Source organism: Aquarana catesbeiana, linkage group LG05, assembly GCF_042186555.1.
Source record: "Aquarana catesbeiana isolate 2022-GZ linkage group LG05, ASM4218655v1, whole genome shotgun sequence".
NCBI classification, from domain to species: domain Eukaryota; kingdom Metazoa; phylum Chordata; class Amphibia; order Anura; family Ranidae; genus Aquarana; species Aquarana catesbeiana.
In genome coordinates, this window is record NC_133328.1 from 606,570,013 (window position 1) to 606,588,855 (window position 18,843).

Here is an 18,843-nt window from a genome sequence, read left to right on the forward strand (position 1 = left end):
CTATTCAAATTTCTGTATCCAATTTTGTAAAGCAACAATATATTATGTAGCATTGTACAACAGGGTCACTAACATTTTCAATGTCTACATTTCTACAACTTACTTATCCCACTATTGTACGGCCAGCTGTAAAATCCACTGTTAGTAGGGGTTCCCTATTGAAAATGATTTCAAAAAGGTTTTTCCAATGAAAGAGGTTGACAAACTTTGGCCTAGCTAAAAAAAAATAAAAAATAAAAAAAAATAAATAAAAAGTATAAAATACTAAAATACAAACAAAAGAAATAAACAAAACCAACTGTCAACTTGCCATTTACCAGGAAACCTTTAAGACCGACTTACAATAGTGCTTTGAGGTAACACATGTCTGTTCGACGTGCAGAATTCATACGTCAGGGTGCATTCCCCTTCTAGAGGACATCCCAACATACATTTTTCTTTTAACTTATTTTTGTAAATAGAAAGCTTTCATTACTTCCTGTGACATCATCATAAGTCTTGTAAAATTCTTGCAGCGGCAGTACCTGGGAGCTCAGTTCTTATGGCATGCTCCCAGAATTACATCTCCCAAGAGCCTGATCACCCACTAGATGCAGGGAAAGGGCTCTTGGGAAATGTAGTTCTGGGTGCATGCTTGTCTAGGCAGCGGCACGGTTTTTCCAAAATAAGTTTTGCAGCAGAGAGGGACATAAGCAGGGAAAGTCCACCAGGCAGGGCTGACAATGCTGGTTGGGATTTCAGTGCAGAGAAGAGAACTCCAGTTTACTAAAACTGGAGAGTGCAAAATCTGGTGCGGCTCTGCATAGAAACCAGTTTCCAGGTTTTATTGGCAAAGCTTAACCACTTCCGGACCGCCCGTTGTCGATATACGTCGGTCCTTTGACATTACATACCGTTGTTATGGCAGTAGATAGATGCCATAACCCCAGTATTTTTTTCAATGGCAAGCGGTCTGCTTTAACCTCCCTGGCGGTATGATTATTTCAGATTTTTGCGTCTCAAAGCGGTACAATTATTTTGCATAGAAATTTGGCGTTTTATATTGTAGGCCTGTAATTCTTAGCAATAACATACTTATATCTGTCCACCAAGAGACTAGTAGATTTCCCGGGTATGATGAAGTTTGAAACACAAAATCATAAATTATAATATAATAAATAAATAAAAAAATAATTATAAAAAATAATAATATAATAATAATAAAATACATTTCCCTGCGATTCACTATCGCTCAATTCTGCAAGTGTTCTAATTTATTATCGCTGTTTTCTAGCTGGTGTAAAACCACTTTTGACGTAAAGGTATGCTTTTTGGTTGCCATGGACAATCTCCAGTTTCCAGGCAGAAAGAACAGTATATATAAAATAAAACTGCATGCAGGGCATTGGACAAAGCACTGGGGACAAAATGGATCTGAAATGATTTCATACAGTAATGTAATCTGTAAGATAACAGTGTACTGTGTTATGAATTTTCACTGTTTTAAATTTGCCGCCAGGCTCTGCCCCCATGCGTCGCGACGCTCGCTGGGAATGGAGCCTGGCACACAGGACATCGGGGCGGAGGACAGAGCCGACGGACACAGCGGGGGGACATCGCAGGATCCTGGGGACAAGGTAAGTAACCTCTTCCAGGATCCTGCAATGCAATCCCGAGTGTGGCTCGGGGTTACCGCTAATGGTGCTGAAATTTAACCCCGAGCCACACTCGGGAATACCGCCAGGGAAGCTACGATAAAAGTGGTCTCCGTGGCAGATTCGCCACGAGATCACTTTTATCGGCATCCAGGTCGTCTCTATCGCTTACTGGATCCATCGGTAGCGGCGGAATCGAGCTGATTCTATCCCCTGATAGGCAGGAAGTAGAGTGAAGGAATGATGGCCCCCACTCGACTCCATACCATTGGGTGACATCAGCGACGTCCAATGTCCCTTCCGCCCAACGGTCTTAAAGGGACCATTTTTTTTTTTTTTTTGCTTTGAAGTGTAAATGTGAGATCAGAGGTCTTTTTGACCCCAGATCTCACATTAACTGCTCGCCGACCAGCCGCCGCAGTTGTACTGCGGCAACATGGCTCGGCTGCGCAAATCGCTGTTATGTTACGTCGCTCCCTCTGGTTGCCACTAGGGGCATGCCCGCAGCTCGCCCCCGGAGCTGATGCAAGTGACCGCCGGGCTCCCGCAATCGCTCGTAACACAGCGAGAACAGGGATCTGTGTGTAGACACACAGATCCCGGTTCTCTGAGGGGAGAAGAGACTGATCGTGTGTTCATACAAAGTATGAACAGCGATCTGTCATCTCCCCTAGACAGAACTGTCCCCCTGCAGTTAGAACACACACTAGACCCCTTGATTGCTCCCTAGTGTTAACCCCTTCCTTGCCAGTGACATTTTGACAGTAATCAATGCATTTTTATAGCACTGATCGCTGTATTAATGCCAATGGTCCCAAAAATGCGTCAAAATTGTCCGATGTGTCCGCCATAATTTTGCAGTCACGATAAAAATCGCAGATCGCCACCATTACTAGTAAAAAATAAATAAATAAATAAAAATGCTATAAATCTATCCCCTATTTTGTAGGCGCTATAACTTTTGCGCAAACCAATCAATATACGCTTATTGCGATTTTTATTACCAAAAATATGTAGAAGAATACATATCGGCCTAAACTGAGGAAAAATTTGCTTTTAAAAAAAAAAAATGGGGATATTTATTATAGCAAAAAGTACAAAATATTGTGGTTTTTTTTTTTCAAAATTGTCGCTCTTTTTTTGTTTATAGCGCAAAAAATAAAAACCGCAGAGGCGATCAAATACCACCAAAAGAAAGCTCTATTTGTGGGGAAAAAAAAGGACATCAACTTTGTTTGGGTGCGACGTCGAACGACCGTACAATTGTCAGTTAAAGCGACGCAGTGCTGAATTGCAAAAAGTGCTCTGGTCAGAAAGGGGGTAAAATCTTCCGGGGGCTGAAGCGGGTAAAGCAGTGGATAAAAGGGGATGTTTACATTCCTAGTAATAGGAATAAAAGTGATCCAATTTTTTATTTTTTTTTTTAAAGGACAGTTTAAAAATAAAAAATAAGAAGTAAAATAAATGAGGAAAACAAATTTTTTAGGCACCCCGTCCCTCGCATACGTAGGTCGAGCCCACTTATGAAAAGGGTGTTCAATCAAACCACACATGTGAGGTATCTCCGCGATCGTTAGAGTGAGAGCAATAATTCTAGCACTAGACCTCCTCTGCACTCTCCACTTTTAGTAAATCAACCCTGCTGTGTTGTCAGACAGGAAGCTACAAGCACATTGGATTTCTGGATCATCAACAGGTACTTCTCTTACGTGCAGCGTTTGCAGCGTTTTTTAAAACATGCTTAAATAGGCATGTATTGGACAGATGTACCTAATATTTTGTTTTTCTTTATTTTGCCCAAACACTTTACGTGCAGTAAAATGCAATTTTTTTACTGCAATGCACTATTACGAATGGGGCTGTATACAGTAAATGTTTTGTTTCTTTGGTCATGTTTAGCAGTGTTTCATAAAGCGCCCTTTCGACATTCAGCTCATTCTGTGGCCTGTGTGTGTTTGTGGTTTTTTTATCTTTGACAGCAGATTGTAAAAGACACAGGATAAAAATACAGAGGGTTGCACAATGATTGTGTTCGCCCAGCACATCCACCAGTGACAGATGATTGACAAACGCTTAGCAGAGGAATGTGTTAAAGGTTGGCAGTTTTCCTCTATACGTTGCAGGGTCAGCAAGTGTGAAAGCCTTATATACTGGTTTAACCAGATGTAAGCGATCAACTAACCACAGTGACATATAAAAGAAACAATAAATCGTAGTTAAACAGGAACTGCAATCTCTAAAGGGAATGTATAGGTTCTTTTATATATTCTCGTTTTTAGGCTTGGGACCTAAAAGTAACATTTAAAAAAAAAAAGAGTAATTAAATATGGATATGATTTGTTTGATTTATTACATTTGTTTACACCAATCCATTGGTGCAGCTCTCACATTTTCCAAAAGCAAAATCTTCTGTTCTAGAAATCCTGTTAACAGAACCCAATAGCTTAAGGTTAAAAGACTATGAAAAGGTTTATTTAAAAAAAAAAAAAAAAACAACAAAAAAACAAACGTTATACTTACCTTCTCTGTGCAGTTGGTTTTGCACAGAGTGGCCCCGATCCTCCTCTTTTGGGGCTCTTTTGGGGCTCCTGGCTCCTCCTTTTCTCGAGAGCCCCGTTGGAGAGTAGACATGTGCACACTGAAATATTTCCTTTCGGAATTTCGTTTCGTCCGAAAAATAAATTTATTTAGTTACTCCCGAAATTCGTTTTTATTCATTTCGTTTCGTTAAAAAATGCATTAGTCCGAAAATCCGAAATAATTAAGGTCGAAAATGTCATTGAAGGCTTATGGTGTCTGCCGAATGTTCTAAGAAGATTAGACAGAGCTGCTAAACTTTTCGACGCCGCGATTGTACATTTCCGGTCGAATGTTCCGCCTACAAGCTATAGTAGAATTCTAATGTTGTATGACACTAGTAATAATTATATTTATTAATTATTATTACTAGTCAACCAACATTAGAATTCTTCTATAGCCTATGGGCGGAGCATCTGGGCATAAATGTCCGCTCGCGGCGTATGCTTCGCCGAATCTTCATGTTGAATCTTTTCTCTCTAATGCAGCGTACACATGGTCGGACTTTTCCACTGGACTTGTCCGACGGATGCCAACGGACCAAATCTGGCGGACAATCCGTATGTGTGTGGGCTTCACCGGACCTTCAGCTGACTTTTCCAGACGCAAATCTGACGGACTTTGGATTTGGAACATGCTTCAAATCTTTACGTCGTAACTCCGCCGGACCCAGAAATCCGCTCGTCTGTATGCTAGTCCGACGGACAAAAACCGACGCTAGGGCAGCTATTGGCTACTGGCTATCAACTTCCTTATTTTAGTCCGGTCATACGTCATCACATACGAATCTGTCGGACTTTGGTGTGATTGTGTGTGTCCAAGTCCGTTCGTTTGAAAGTATGTCTGAAGTCCGTCAAAAGTCCGTCAAAAGTCTGTCGGATCAGTCCGGTCGAAAAGTCCGACCGTGTGTACGCGGCATATGTCGAATAATCTTGAACTAATAGAGTTAGGTTAGGCACATTCGACCTTTTTTGCTATTGTCTTTATAATGTCGAATCTTTTCTCTCTATGTAGAATAATCTTGGACTAATAGAGCTAAGGTTATGCACATTCGACCACAGGTTCGAAGAACACAGATCGCTATTGTCAGCGTCATGATGAGTCTCCTATCTATATTGAACTGTTTTCGCAACGAAAATGACAATAAAGCATTTGTTTATGTTGGATCTTTCGGTTTTCGGATTCTGCACATTCATTATCGTTTATTAAAACGATAACGAAAATACCTGAATTTCGGACAAAGATGCATTCGGACGAAAACGAATGCACATGTCTATTGGAGAGCCGCTCTCCCTCGGGGCACTCATTGACACAGACAGCAGGACTCGGCCCCGCCCCCCGGCTCCCGCGTCATTGGATTTGATTGACAGCAGCGGGAGTCAATGGCTGCGCTGCTATCAATCTATCCAATCAGGACCCGAGACACCGGTTGGAGCTGGTGTGCGCATCCCTGTCGCTGGAAAGACCGGGCTCAGGTAAGTTAAGGGGGGGCTTTGGGGGGGCTGCTGCATCACAGGAGGTTTTTCACCTGAATGCATAGAATGCATAATGTACACACACAAGCCAACAGTCAGTGCAGTGGTTCCTCCCCCTCCCTCCCAAGAACTCTGTTAGCGGTTTTAATGAAAGTCAACTGAAATTACATAGAATTGTGGACACCTGACCACCATGAGGTGTTGATATAAGATTTTTGAACATCCTATTCCAAAACCATGGGCATTAACCACTTGACCTCCGGAAGATTTAACCCCCTTCATGACCAGGCCATTTTCTGCGATACAGCACTGCGTTATTTTAACTGACAATTGTGCGGTCATGCAACTCTGTACCCAAAAAATTCCCCCCCCCCACAAATAGAGCTTTGCTTTGGTGGTATTTGATCACCTCTGTGTTTTTTATTTTTTGTGCTGTAAACAAAAAAAAAATAAACAATTATGAAAAAAAACAAAACATTTTTTTTTTTTTGCATAGAATGCATAATACACACACAAGTCAATTCTCAGTGCATTGGCTCCTCCCCCTCCCTCCCAAGAACTCTGTTAGGGGTTTTAATAAAAGACAACTGAACTTTTTTTACACCTTTACTGAACAACTTTACTTTTTTTGCTATACTTGGCTATAAAATAAAATAAATCGAATAGAAAAAAAAAATGGAAAAAAAAAATCGAATTTCTTCATAAATTTAGGCCAATATGTACTCGGCTACAGGTAAAAAAAAAAAAATCGCAATAAGCGTACATTGATTGGTTTACACAAGAGTTATCGAGTCTACAAACTATGGGATTTTTTAAATGTATTTATTTTACTAGTAATGATGGAGATCAGCGACATATAAGAGGGACATTCAGACACTTTTTGAGGACCAGTGACACTGATACAGTGCTCTGTGCTAAAAATATGCACTGTCACTGTACTAATGACACAGGCTGGGAAGGGGTTAAAGAGGAGCTCCAGTCTTTTTTTTTTTTTTTGTAAAAAACATCCCAGTGATTGTCACAGTTTATCGAATTTAATCTGGCATATGCTATACATGTCACCTTTTTTTGTTATTTAGTTGTTAAAAGGACTCACTGTAGCCTCTGTGACATGCGAGCGCCCATCTTTATTGTGGGCACCTGAAGCCCCCTAGGAGGTTCTTCTGGGATACAGTGCTGCAGCGAGGTACAATGATAATGGAGATTTATATTTATCCTACAGGTAATATGTGTTGAAAAAAAAACAAAAAAAAAAAACAACATTCCAAACATTCATTGTAATGCAATCAGCAAAGCCGGGGGCTAAAGATCAAAAATGGGGCGGAACTCCGCTTTAACATCAGGGGCGATCGAAGGATTAACTGTGTGCCTAGCCAGTGTTTTACTACACCGTGTGAGGTGCTTTTACTAGGGGAAGAGATGTAATTTATTCCCTACTTTGCAGGGACACAAATTCCATCCCTTCCCTCCTGCCAGAATGACGATCTGCCTTGTTTACATAGGCAGATTGCAGTTCTGTCTCTCTGCCGATCGGTGGGTGCCAGAGGACATGGGGTACTGCACACCTGTCGATTGGCTTTCGCTGTGATTATGATTAAGTGAGCCGCCGGTGGGGCGCATGCGCTCCCCCCTACCCGGACGTGTCGGATCAGGTGTATATATTTGTGATCCAGCGCACAGGTGCCACCCTGTAGCAGTAAAACTGCTATAGGGCGGACCTTAAAGTATTCATACCCCTTAAAATTTTCCACATTTTGTCATGTTACAACCAAAAACGTAAATGTATTTTATTGGGATTTTATGTGATAGACCAAATCAAAGTGGCACATAATTGTGAAGTGGAAGGAAAATGATAAATGGTTTTCAATTTTTTTTTACAAATAAATATGTGAAAAGTGTGGCGTGCATTTGTATTCAGCCCCCCTCTACTCCTAACTAAAATCTAGTGGAACCAATTGCCTTCAGAAGTCACCTAATTAGTAAATAGAGTCCACCTGTGTGTAATTTAACCTCAGTATAAATACATCTTTTCTGTCGAGCCCTCAGAGGTTTGTTAGAGAACCCTAGAGAACAAACAGCATCATGAAGGCCAAGGAACACACCAGACAGGTCAGGGACATAGTTATGCTGGACCAGAAAACTGTTGCGCCAAGGTTGGAAGTGCACAAGTTATCTAAAATGTCTGTATGCTGTAGCAATCCTGTAAATAAAGAAATCATAATGGTCAAAAATGTAAAGTCAAAACAATAAAATGAACCCCAAATCTTTATAGATTAATAAGTAAGAGTGCAAACCTGTGGAGCAGAAGTGATAGATTGCTCAATGCACTTACCAGACCTCGGATTGCTGAGTACTACAGGTGGGCTGTTGCCGAGGGCGGGGCTGTTGCTGAAGTATCCGCTACTACTGTTGCTGGTCATACTGCTCCGACGGACCCCCGAAGCAACTTTCACCTCACTGTTGGGGCTCACTGCATAACAACAAACATCACAAGTCAGTTTCATCCTCTTTTTTTTTTTTAACTGAACAGCTGGAACAAAAGTAAAAAAACCCTAAATTCTGCCAAAACATATACAGTGGAACCTTGGTTTGCGAGTAACGCGGTTAACGAGCGTTTTGAAAGACGTGCAACTTTTTTTTTTAAATTCTGACTCGGTTTGCGAGTGTTGTCTCGCAAAACGAGCAGAATTCAAGCTAATGGACGGTGCAGTACCGCATTTGGCCAGAGGTGCGGGGGCGCCGGGGACACTCGGAACAGTTCAGAGCCATTCAGAAATATTTAAAATAACTCGGAAATACTCGGAAACACTCAGTCATTAAAGCAGAACTAAATTCTCCAAGTCAACATTAATTCTTTTTAAAGTGGTTGTTTACAACCACTTTATACTATAGGCAAGCCTATAATTAGGCTTACCTGTAGCTACACTGGATATCTCCTAAACCTGCACGGTTTAGGAGATATCCCTGTATTTGCATGTGCCGACATCATCGGCACATGTGCACTTAGGCAAACTGAAGCAACGGCACGTACGTGTCGTTGCTTCAGTTGTACTGTGCCGTTACCGGCGGCTCCCGCGTGCACGCGGGAGTGACGTCATTGCGGCTCTGGCCAATCACAGCGCCGGTGCCGCGATACCCAGAAGTAACCCCCTGCAGAGATGGTGGCCGCCAGAGCGGCAAACAAGGACCGCTGGGGGAGCTTCGATCTCAGGTAAGTAATTCATAATGAGCTAATATGTCTTGCTTGTTTTTTTTTTTTTTTTTAGGAAATTTTTAAAAGGGTTTACAACCACTTTAATCCTTATGCTGCTAACATTAGTAAATAGATAGGAAGGTATATTAGATTTACCAGTTTTAAGTTTTTTCTTTTTTTAGATTTCTTTAGTTGCTTCCTGGTTTCTGGCCTAGGCCAACATGTCATACATCCCCGTAGACTACATAGGCATTTTTTTTTTACTTTAATCTGGAGCAGGGGAGAAGGAACTTTGTCAGCTACCCTGTTTCCCCGAAAATAAGACCTAGCGTGATTGTCGGTGATGGCTGCAATATAAGCCCTACTCCCCCAAATAAGCCCTAGTTAAAGTCCTTGTAGGTCTTATTTTCAGGGTAGGGCTTATTTTCGGGAAAACAGGGTAGGGCTTATTTGGGGGGTAGGGCTTATATTGCAGCCATCACTGACAATCACGCTAGGTCTTATTTTCGGGGAAACAGGGTAAGCACACCCTCCTGTCTGCATATCCGAGCTAAGGGCAGATGGATTGCAGGAAGTAAATAGTCCATACCTCCTAACTGTCCCTGATTTTGAGGGACTGTCCCTGATTTGGAACAAAGTCCCTCTGTCCCTCTTTCCCCCTCATATGTCCCTCATTTTGGTCTGATCTATATAGTTTTATATAAAATGCACTATTTATCTTTCAAAAAGTGTTTCCCAGAGCTAAACCTTTCATCCAATTACTAAATTATTGCATTTGAAAACCAATATAAAGGAATAGTAGTGGTAAAAATAAAGCACTTGCGGGTTTAACTAATAATTTGTTTGTATAATTCTCCTTTAAGGGGGCGTGGCAGTGGGTGTGTCCTATGCCTACATACATTTGCTAATAGGTGTCCCTCGCTCCCACCTCAAAAAGTTGGGAGGTATGAAATACTACATGAAACATCTGCCCTTACTTAAGGTGACCATGGCTAGAAATGCTAAGGAGGGTTTTTCTCACTAAAAATAAAGCACGGAGACATGGATGGATGGGGGAGTTTGCATGGAATACTAAAAATGAATTAAATATTGTTTTCAGTTTGTCATGCTCAGATGGAGTTTAGTTCTGCTTTAAAGGTGTGAAGGGGCCCAGGAGTCAACATATCTTCTCCAATGGCGGGACTCCCTCAATGGGTGTACCAGTGTGACATGTCCCTCTGTAGTTGCTTAGTCAGTAGCATTCAAGATTAGCCCCTTCATGCCTATATAACGCATATATGCGGCCTCACTGAAGTCTTTGCTGGGAGTGTGCCACACGGCACGCTCCCGGCACAGAGACCAAGGTCTCACCGAGAGCCCCAGGCCCTGTAGTAACGATCAGGACCCAGATCTCCAGATTCCGGGTCACCTGCTTGCTGTGGTAGCCTCGGATTGGCTACCAAAATGGTCAGATACTGTGAAGCCAGCCCCTGTGTTTTTTTTTCAGTGAATGGAGAGGAAAGATACAATGTATCTTTCTCTTTCCTTGCAGAAAGAAAAAAAAAAATTTTGTAAAAAATAAATAAACAAAAAAATTAATAAACAAAAAAATCAAAGAAAAAAATAAAGAAAAATTACCTAGATCAAGTTAGTGTTTGGGTTAAGTAAGGGTCGAAAGTTAAGGCCAGTATATTTTGGGCAGGATTTTTTTTTTAATTAGTACCAGTGAGTGTCACTTTGCTTTCGGTAGGACAACAAAAAAAAAGAAGCAAAATGCGCACTATTGCTTCTGGGCTGTACTACAGGTACAAACAACAAATAACATACACATATGTGGTATTGCTGTGATCGTCAGGTGCAGGAGAATTAATTTTAGGTTATTCTTTGGTGGTAGGATATGGTAGTAACAAGAAATATACTGCTAAATTTGAAAAAAAAATAAAGATTTTTTTTTTTACTATTTTGGGCCAGTTTTCCTTTGATAATAAAAAAAAATAAATCAGAAGATATCCATAGCTATTTACTATCAAATAAAAGCCCAACTTGTCCTAAAATAAAACAAAAACAAAAACAAGGTGTAATCCACCTGGATGCACAAAGTAGTTGTGATGATATGTGCGGTTTTACTAATAAACGTCAAAATAGCAAAATTGTGCTTAGGCAATAAAGCGGAGTTCCGCCGAAAAAAAATAAAATTAAAAGTCAGCAGCTACAAAAAGTGTAGCTGCTGACTTTTTATAATCAGACACTCACCTGTCCCAAAGTCCAGCGACGCGGGCGAACGAAGCCCCGCTCCTCCCCCCCTCCTCTCCACGGCACCGGCACTCTTACTGTGGGCGCCCGGCTGTGGTGCTGTGATTGGCCGGGCAATCTTCTGGGACCTGTGACGTGTCCCAGAAGATTGCAGGGAGGGAGGAGGAAGAGGTGAACTTCCTTCCGGCGCTGCGGAGCCAGAGGAGGAAGTGGGAGCTGGGTGCCCGTAAAAACAGGGTACCCGCTCCTCCCCCAAAAAAATGACATGCCAAATGTGGCGGAAGTTCCATTTTTGGGTGGAACTCCGCTTCAAGATTTGTTTTACTCTTGGGTGTGAAGGGGTTAAAAAACGTTCTGGACAGTAAAGAAGCAACACCCATTAGAAAATGGCATTTCAAGTAGGCATGTTCCAGGAACACCTCTTTACCAAGAGGAGGGACTGGAGAGGACCGAAAAAAAAGAAATTACTGAGCGGTTAGGCTGTACTCCCTTGTATGTGTCCAGTTGGATTTTCATTATGGAAGCCTTGTAGGCACACAGATTTAAGTGGCTACATAAACAAAATCACTCTGCTGGTATTAACATTTTTAAGCATCTGCTTGTATTCCTGGTTTTAACCTTGCTTAGAACATGGTTATACCATATACTGTATATACTCGAGTATAAGCCGAGTTTTTCAGCACATTTTTTTGTGCTGAAAATACCCCCCTCGGCTTATACTGGAGTCAAGCACTTTTCTGCAGCAGAGAATTACATTTTCCAAACCGAATTTGGGGCCCCGTATCTCGGGGCCACTTGGTGCTAGAAACCCCAAATTTGGTATGCAAACCCAGTGGAACTAGAACTACAGCATATCCAACATAGCTGGGGTTCCTAGCACCAAGTGACCCCCGAAATACGGGGGCCCCAAAGTGGGTTCGGAAAATGTCATTCTCTGCTGCAGAAAAGTGCTTGTCATTTTCCGAACCGACTTTGGGGCCCTGTATCTTGGGGCCACTTGGTGCTAGGAACCCCAGCTATATGGATATGTTGTAGTGCTAGTTCCACTGGGTTTGCACACCAAATTTGGGGTTCCTAGCACCAGTGGCCCCGAGATACGGGGCCCCAAATTCGGTCAACTGTGTCCATCTGCAGTAATGTAATTTCGGGACCCTTTGAGTCCAGAGACCCCAAATTTTGGCTGCAGCTAGGGGGCATCTAGGAACCCTTAACTACCGAGTTTGAAGTTTGGGGGACCTATGGCTGCAAATGGGCACAGTGAGGCTGCAAATCGGCAATGTTGACTCTCTTTTCCACTTACAGTAGCTGCACATTTCTCACCCTAGGCTTATACTCGAGTCAATAAGTTTTCCCAGTTTTTTTGTGGTAAAATTAGGTGCCTCGGCTTATATACTTATACTCGAGTATATATGGTATGAGAGAACCATTTCTACTTATGTTGAAAAAATTTATATGGGGAAAAGTCCCTTCTCAACCTCAGCCACTTATAGGCATATGCCTTGTGTGTTATGAATCCAGCCCTCAACCCCTGGCTTTGTTTTCATTTGGACTATATTACTTTAAAAAAAGTTGGTTTTCCATTGCTGACTACTTAGCAGTGGCTAGAAAAGTTCAAAATCACATTTTCTGCAGTGACTCGGTCTGCCCTACAGAACACCATCTTGTCTCACATACGTTAAATTTACTTTAATTGTCTTACTTAACATGAGCTTTGCTAGCTTAAAAGGCTTTAAGAAACAAAAGCACCATTATGTCCCACGCCATACAGCAAGCCGCGTCCCAATATCCTTGGTGTTATTATCTGTATCGCTACCCGTCATTATGTGCAGAGGGTAGAACCTGTGCCATCATTTATTCCATCATTACCTTCCTTTCTATGTAGACCCAGCCATTTCGGGAAGACCAATTACGTAGGTTGGGTTGGCTCTTGACCAATATTATTCTTTGCTTTGTGCATTAGAGGGTGACAGCAAATAGGAAAGTTTGCAGAGCGTTTACCGTAAGTTAACCGCTTCAGCCCCGGAAAGATTTGGCTGCTGAATGACCGGGCCATTTTTTGCGATTCGTCACCGCGTCGATTTAACTGACAAGTGCGCGGTCGTGCGGCGCTGCACCAAAACAAAATTTACATCCTTTTTTCCCACAAATAGAGCTTTCTTTTGGTGGTATTTGTTCGCCCCATGCGGTTTTTATTTTTTGCACTATAAACAAAAAGGAGCGACAATTTTGAAAAAAAAAACAATATAAAATAATATTTTGTACTTTTTGCTATAATAAATATCCCCATTTTTTTTTTTTTTAAAAGCTAATTTTTTCTCAGTTTAGGCCGATACGTATTCTTCTACATATTTTTGGTAATAAAAATTGCAATAAGCGTATATTGATTGGTTTGCGCAAAAGTTACAGTGTCTACAAAATAGGGGATAGATTTATAGCATTTTTATTATTTATTTACTAGTAATGGCGGCGATCTGCGATTTTTATTGGGACTGCAACATTATGGTGGATACATCGGACACTTTTGACACATTTTTGGAACCATTGGCATTTATACAGCAATCAGTGCTATAAAAACAAACTGATTACTGTAGAAATGCCACTGGCAGTGAAGGGGTTAACACTACGGGGGCGATCAAGGGGTTAACTGTGTTCCCTCTCTGTGTTCTAACTGAGGGGGGGATGGGACTGTGTAGGGGAGATGACAGATCGCTGTTCATACTTTATATGAACACACGATCTGTCTCTTCTCCCCTCAGAGAACCGGAAACTGTGTTTACACACACAGATCCCGGTTCTCGGTGTGTCATGAGCGATCGCGGGAGCCTGGCGGTCACTCGCATCAGCTCCAGGGGTGAGCAGCGGGCGCGCCTACTGGCCACAGGGCAAAGCAACGCAACATAGCGACGTTTAGCCCAGCCGTGCCATTCTGCCGCAGTAAAACTTCGGTGGCTGGTCGGCAAGTGGATACAGTGAGACTCCAACAATCCCTCCGAGAGTTCTCTACAGAATTCACTAAGCCCCCATTCCCACTGAAACCGACATTGAAATCGTGCGACTTCACTTGAAGTTGCGCGATTTTAAAGCTGCAGGACAGTGCAACTTCAGGTGCGACTTGGTTGACATCTGTGCCACTTCATGCACAGATGCAGGAACCTTTTTTCAAATAAGTGCGGCACCATAAAGTCGGAGTTGCTCCGATTTGAACAGTTCCATTGCTGACAATAGGGCGCGACTTGTCATGCGATTTGGACCTGTCAAATCGTGCGACAAGTCACACCGGTGTGAGCGAGGGCTAAGTTTAACCCCTTGAAGACCAGGCCTATTCTGACACTTTTTGTTTAAAAGCAAAAATCAGCATTTTTTTTTGCCAAAAAAATACTTAGACACTGAAACTCTATATACCGGTGTGTGTATATATATATAAAACTTTGAGCGTCTAAGTATTTTTTTGGCACAAAAAATGCTGATTTGTGCTTTTATATATATATATATATATATATATATATATATATATATATATATATATATATATAAAACTTTTTTTAGCAGAGACCCTACAGAATAAAATGGCTTTGCAATTTTTTAATGTCACGCGGTTTGCCATTTTTCAGCCGCAATTTTTGGGGAAAAAATACACTTAAATTAATTTTAATGCAAAAAACACAATAAATACCCAGTTTTTGGGTAATTTATAAAAGATGATGTTTCGCTGAGTATATATAATGTCTGCGGCAAAACCTCACATGTGGTACGAACTCCGTTTACATATGCGTGCGCGACCTACGTATGCGTTTGCGCTTGAGCATGAGGGGATGGGGGCGCTTTAAAAAATGTTTTTTTTTTTTTTTTTCACTGTCACTTAAATTTTTTTTAACACTTATATTTCTATCACAAGAACTGTAAACATCCCTTGTTATAGAAGTAAGGGGTGACAGGTCCTCTTTATGGAGACATCTAACCCCTCAACACTCTATCAAAAAAAAAAAAAAGAAGTTTTGTCTTCAAGTGGTTGTAAACCCTCACATATACCCAGTGAAGGGACTATTCTCAGGTGATACACAGAGATGAAACAAATCCTCCTACATACGTTGCATCTGTCTATCTGCAGCCTTCTCTTCTCTACATCTGTTCTAAGTGCTGAATTTATAAAGCTTGCCTGAGATTTCAGAAAAAAGGGGGCGGAGAGCTGAAATTACACTCTACAGAGCTCAGTGAGGAGAGCTCTGACAGCTGATTGGAGGGTAAAGACACCCCCCCCCCTCCACGAAGCACACAGGAACACAACTGAGACTGTCAATCAGCTGAAGGTCCCTCCGCTGTCACCATTTTTCTCTTGGTGTCAGAAAAAATTGTCAGAAGTGACTCATGCTGATAGCAGAGGAACAAAGCATCAGACAGAAATGACACTTTGTGCTTTTAATTGAGACAAGTACACACTATAGAGCAGGGATATACAATTAGCAGACCTCCAGCTGTTGCAGAACTACAAGTCCCATGAGGCATAGCAAGACTCTAACAGCCACAAGCATGACACCCAGAGGCAGAGGCATGATGGGACTTGTAGTTTTGCAACAGCTGGAGGTCCGCTAATTGCATATGCCTGCATTAGAGGGATATGTTTTGCTCATATTGAATGTCTGCGGTTTACAACCACTTTTACTCATAAATAAGTAAGCCACAAACAAATTAAAACCCAACTCCAGCTAACACTTTTCAAGCAGTTACAGCAACAGGTTTTTATTTTTGGGGAAAAAAAGGTTCAAACTCTTAGTGCCGACAGTACGCAAATATGCGGCCTCTCAAGGGGTGGACCTTGACGGCGAGAGGCTGCATATTTGCATACCAGAATGTAAACAAAGGTGCTGCGCGCGCTCCCGACACAGTTACTGGCGCCTGACGGAAAATTCCAGATCGCTAATTGCAATTGGGAGGTTTCCGGTCATGCGACTCCTGTAACAGCTAATCATGGCGGTCACATGATCCTAAACCACGCCCTGCCTTCCGGGATCAGAAACCCCTTAAAGGGCCAGGAGGAGTCGGCGTTAAATTATATGAATAAAATCTGGTCATTGTAAGCACTGCCAGCATTTTTTATAAGGTTTGTTCCAACCCCGGAAGCTATCACTTTTTCTGGACAGCTTGGCCTGCAAGTAAATGTGGAAAAAAATATAAATAAAGGCAAGAGAAAGAACTAGCAGAAGTCATATCCTGAATACAAATATTACAGCTATTAACCCTATTAATAAGCTATTATGAGCAGGGCCCTTTTTTTTGTCCTGTGTGAGGTGCGAATTAGCCTTGCGCTTTGATGTGGACAGGTGCGAATTTACCGCGATTTTTCCGCAAATTTCAGGAGGCAGACAGTGAACAATTCGCAGAGATGTGAACTGTGTGCTGCGAGTTTACTGCAAGTTCAATTGAAGCCTACATAGATAAAATTCGCACTGCACCCGCAGTCAACACGCACAGGACCCTTTTTTTTTTTTGTGCACCAAATTCGCAACACATAGATGTGAACCAAAGCCATGTAATACTATGCTTTTTACATGACCTGCGAATGTGTGTTCCTAAACGCATCAAACCCGCTGTAAATTCGCATCAGTGTGAACCCAGGCTATACGTGCACCGTTTGGGAGATATTTACAGCAGCAATAGCCTATGACGTCCAACGCGCATGCGCAGCGACGCTCTGCATTCAGGCCATACAGTATGCCATGGAACGCAGAGCGCTGTGCTACGGCCGAAGCTCCTGTGAGCATGTGCGGAAGTGACGTCATCGTGGCCCTGCCCATTAAAACTCCCGGAGCCCACCCTTCCACTGATAATAATCAGACACTCACCTGTCCCACAGTCCAGCAACGCGGGCGTATGAAGGCCCGCTCCTCTCCCCCTCCTCTCCATGGCGCTGGCATTCTTACTGTGGGCGCCCGGCTGTGGCGCTGTGAATAGCCGGGCAATCTTCTGGGACCTGTGATGTGTCCCAGAAGATTGCAGGGGGGGTGAACTTCCTTCTGACGCCGCGGAGCCAGAGGAGGAAGTGGAAGCTGGGTGCCCATAAAAACCAGGGCACCCGCTCCTCCCCCAAAAAATGCCATGCCAAATGTGGTATGTCAGAGGGTCACCATCACTTAAAGCGGAAGTTCCATTTTTAAGATTTTAAGATTTGTTTTACCCCTAGACACCTTTCACACTGGGGCATTTTTCAGGCGCTTTAGCATTTAAAAAAAGCTTATGTTAAGCGCCTGAAAGCAGCCTCATCTGCAATCCCAATGTGAAAGCCTGAGCCCTTTCACACTGCCAGTGCCCGAAAAACACTGGTAAAGCGCCGCTTAAGACCCCTTTCACACTGGGGCGTTTTTCAGACATTTTTCGGGCGCTGGCAGTGTGAAAGGGTTTGGGCCATCGGCGCACCCAGCCTGGTGGCAAAACCACAAAAGTGCTGCAAAGAAGCTGTTTGCAGGACTTTTTTTGACGCCCTGCCAGCGCAGCGCCCCAGTGTGAAAGCACTCAGGCTTTCACATTGGGATTGCAGATGAGGCTTCTTTCAGGCACTTTTTTTAATGCTAAAGCGCCTGAAAAACGCCCCAGTATGAAAGGGGTCTTAGGTGTGAAGGGATCGCGGCCCTGCCCATTAAAACTCCTGGAGCCTGCCACTTCCACTGAGAAAGTGGAAGGGCGGCCATTTTTCTTATGGTTGAAGGCATGGGCTGAAGGGTCAGTGAGGCTCCTGAGAAACAGCAAGGACATGGGGAGTCTATGGCTGGATGATGATGTTGTCCCAAGGTAGAAAACCATCTGAGCTGTCAATTCAGACATTCTTCTGGGGGATGGGATCAACACAATGGCTACAAAGTAATCATTTGGGATGTCATGCCTGATACAAGCCTCCGTTTGCGAGTGCAACTTTTTACATTGTTTTGGTAATAAAGGTAACTGCACTATGAGCCTGTGCGCTCCCTCTCTCTTTTGTTCTATGTAAGCTAATACATTCTGCTGGAGAGCTTGTACTTTTGAAAAACTATAGACTTGCTGGCTGGATCACCAAATGAAAATAGAAGAAAGCCTAAAAAAAAGAAAACGAATGCAGCCATCACATCTTAGAATTAGTAAGCTGCAAGAAATCTTTGCTTTTGGGTTTAATACTGCCTTAACTCTCATGAACCCTAAACATAACCAATAGGAATGATGGATATACCAGAGTTGAAGCTGGCTGACTTGTCATGGCTCTGCTTCCGGACGCAGAACGGACTGTCCTGAGTCTCCACAACGGTCTGCGGCCTCTTGATGAGGAATTCCATCATCTTTCGCCTGCGCCGGAAGTTCAGCCGGAACTGGTACAGAAGAGGACCGTCCACAAAGTGGTGCTTGCTTGACACTGCAGATAAAAGAAATAAAAGAATTCAGGCTCAGGATGAAAACACGGCTCTTTTAGCATTAATCAGACGGGTTGGTAGAGTATATATGGGCTTACAGTAAAATCTTGGTTAGAGAGTAACTTGGTTTGAGAGCGTTTTGCAAGACAAGCAAAATTTTTTTAATACATTTTGACTTGATATACAAGCGATGTCTTGATATACAAGTAGCGTCATGTCACAACTGAGCATAAAAGAGAAGAGAGACGCCTCTAAGTGTAGCAATGTGGTTACATTTAATGAAGGTACAACGTTTAGCAGCATATTGCTACACTTAGAGGCTCCTCTCTTCTCTTTTATACTCTGTAGCTCCTGCTGGA

At 42.6% G+C, this 18,843-nt stretch overlaps 1 protein-coding gene across 2 annotated transcripts in view; it reads right to left on the reverse strand.

Moving 5' to 3' along the window:
- Positions 1-18,843, reverse strand: part of DEPTOR (DEP domain containing MTOR interacting protein) — a 176,268-nt gene that overhangs the window by 13,975 nt on the left and 143,450 nt on the right. For both annotated transcript variants that reach the window (XR_012244563.1, XM_073632208.1), the window contains exons 6-7: positions 18,307-18,486; positions 8,019-8,156 (exon numbers count right to left, since the gene is read on the reverse strand). Coding sequence is in view for 1 of the 2 variants with exons in the window: in XM_073632208.1 (XP_073488309.1) it covers positions 8,019-8,156; positions 18,307-18,486 (318 nt within the window). In the remaining variant the exon portion in view is untranslated. The remainder of the gene's footprint in view (positions 1-8,018; positions 8,157-18,306; positions 18,487-18,843) is intronic.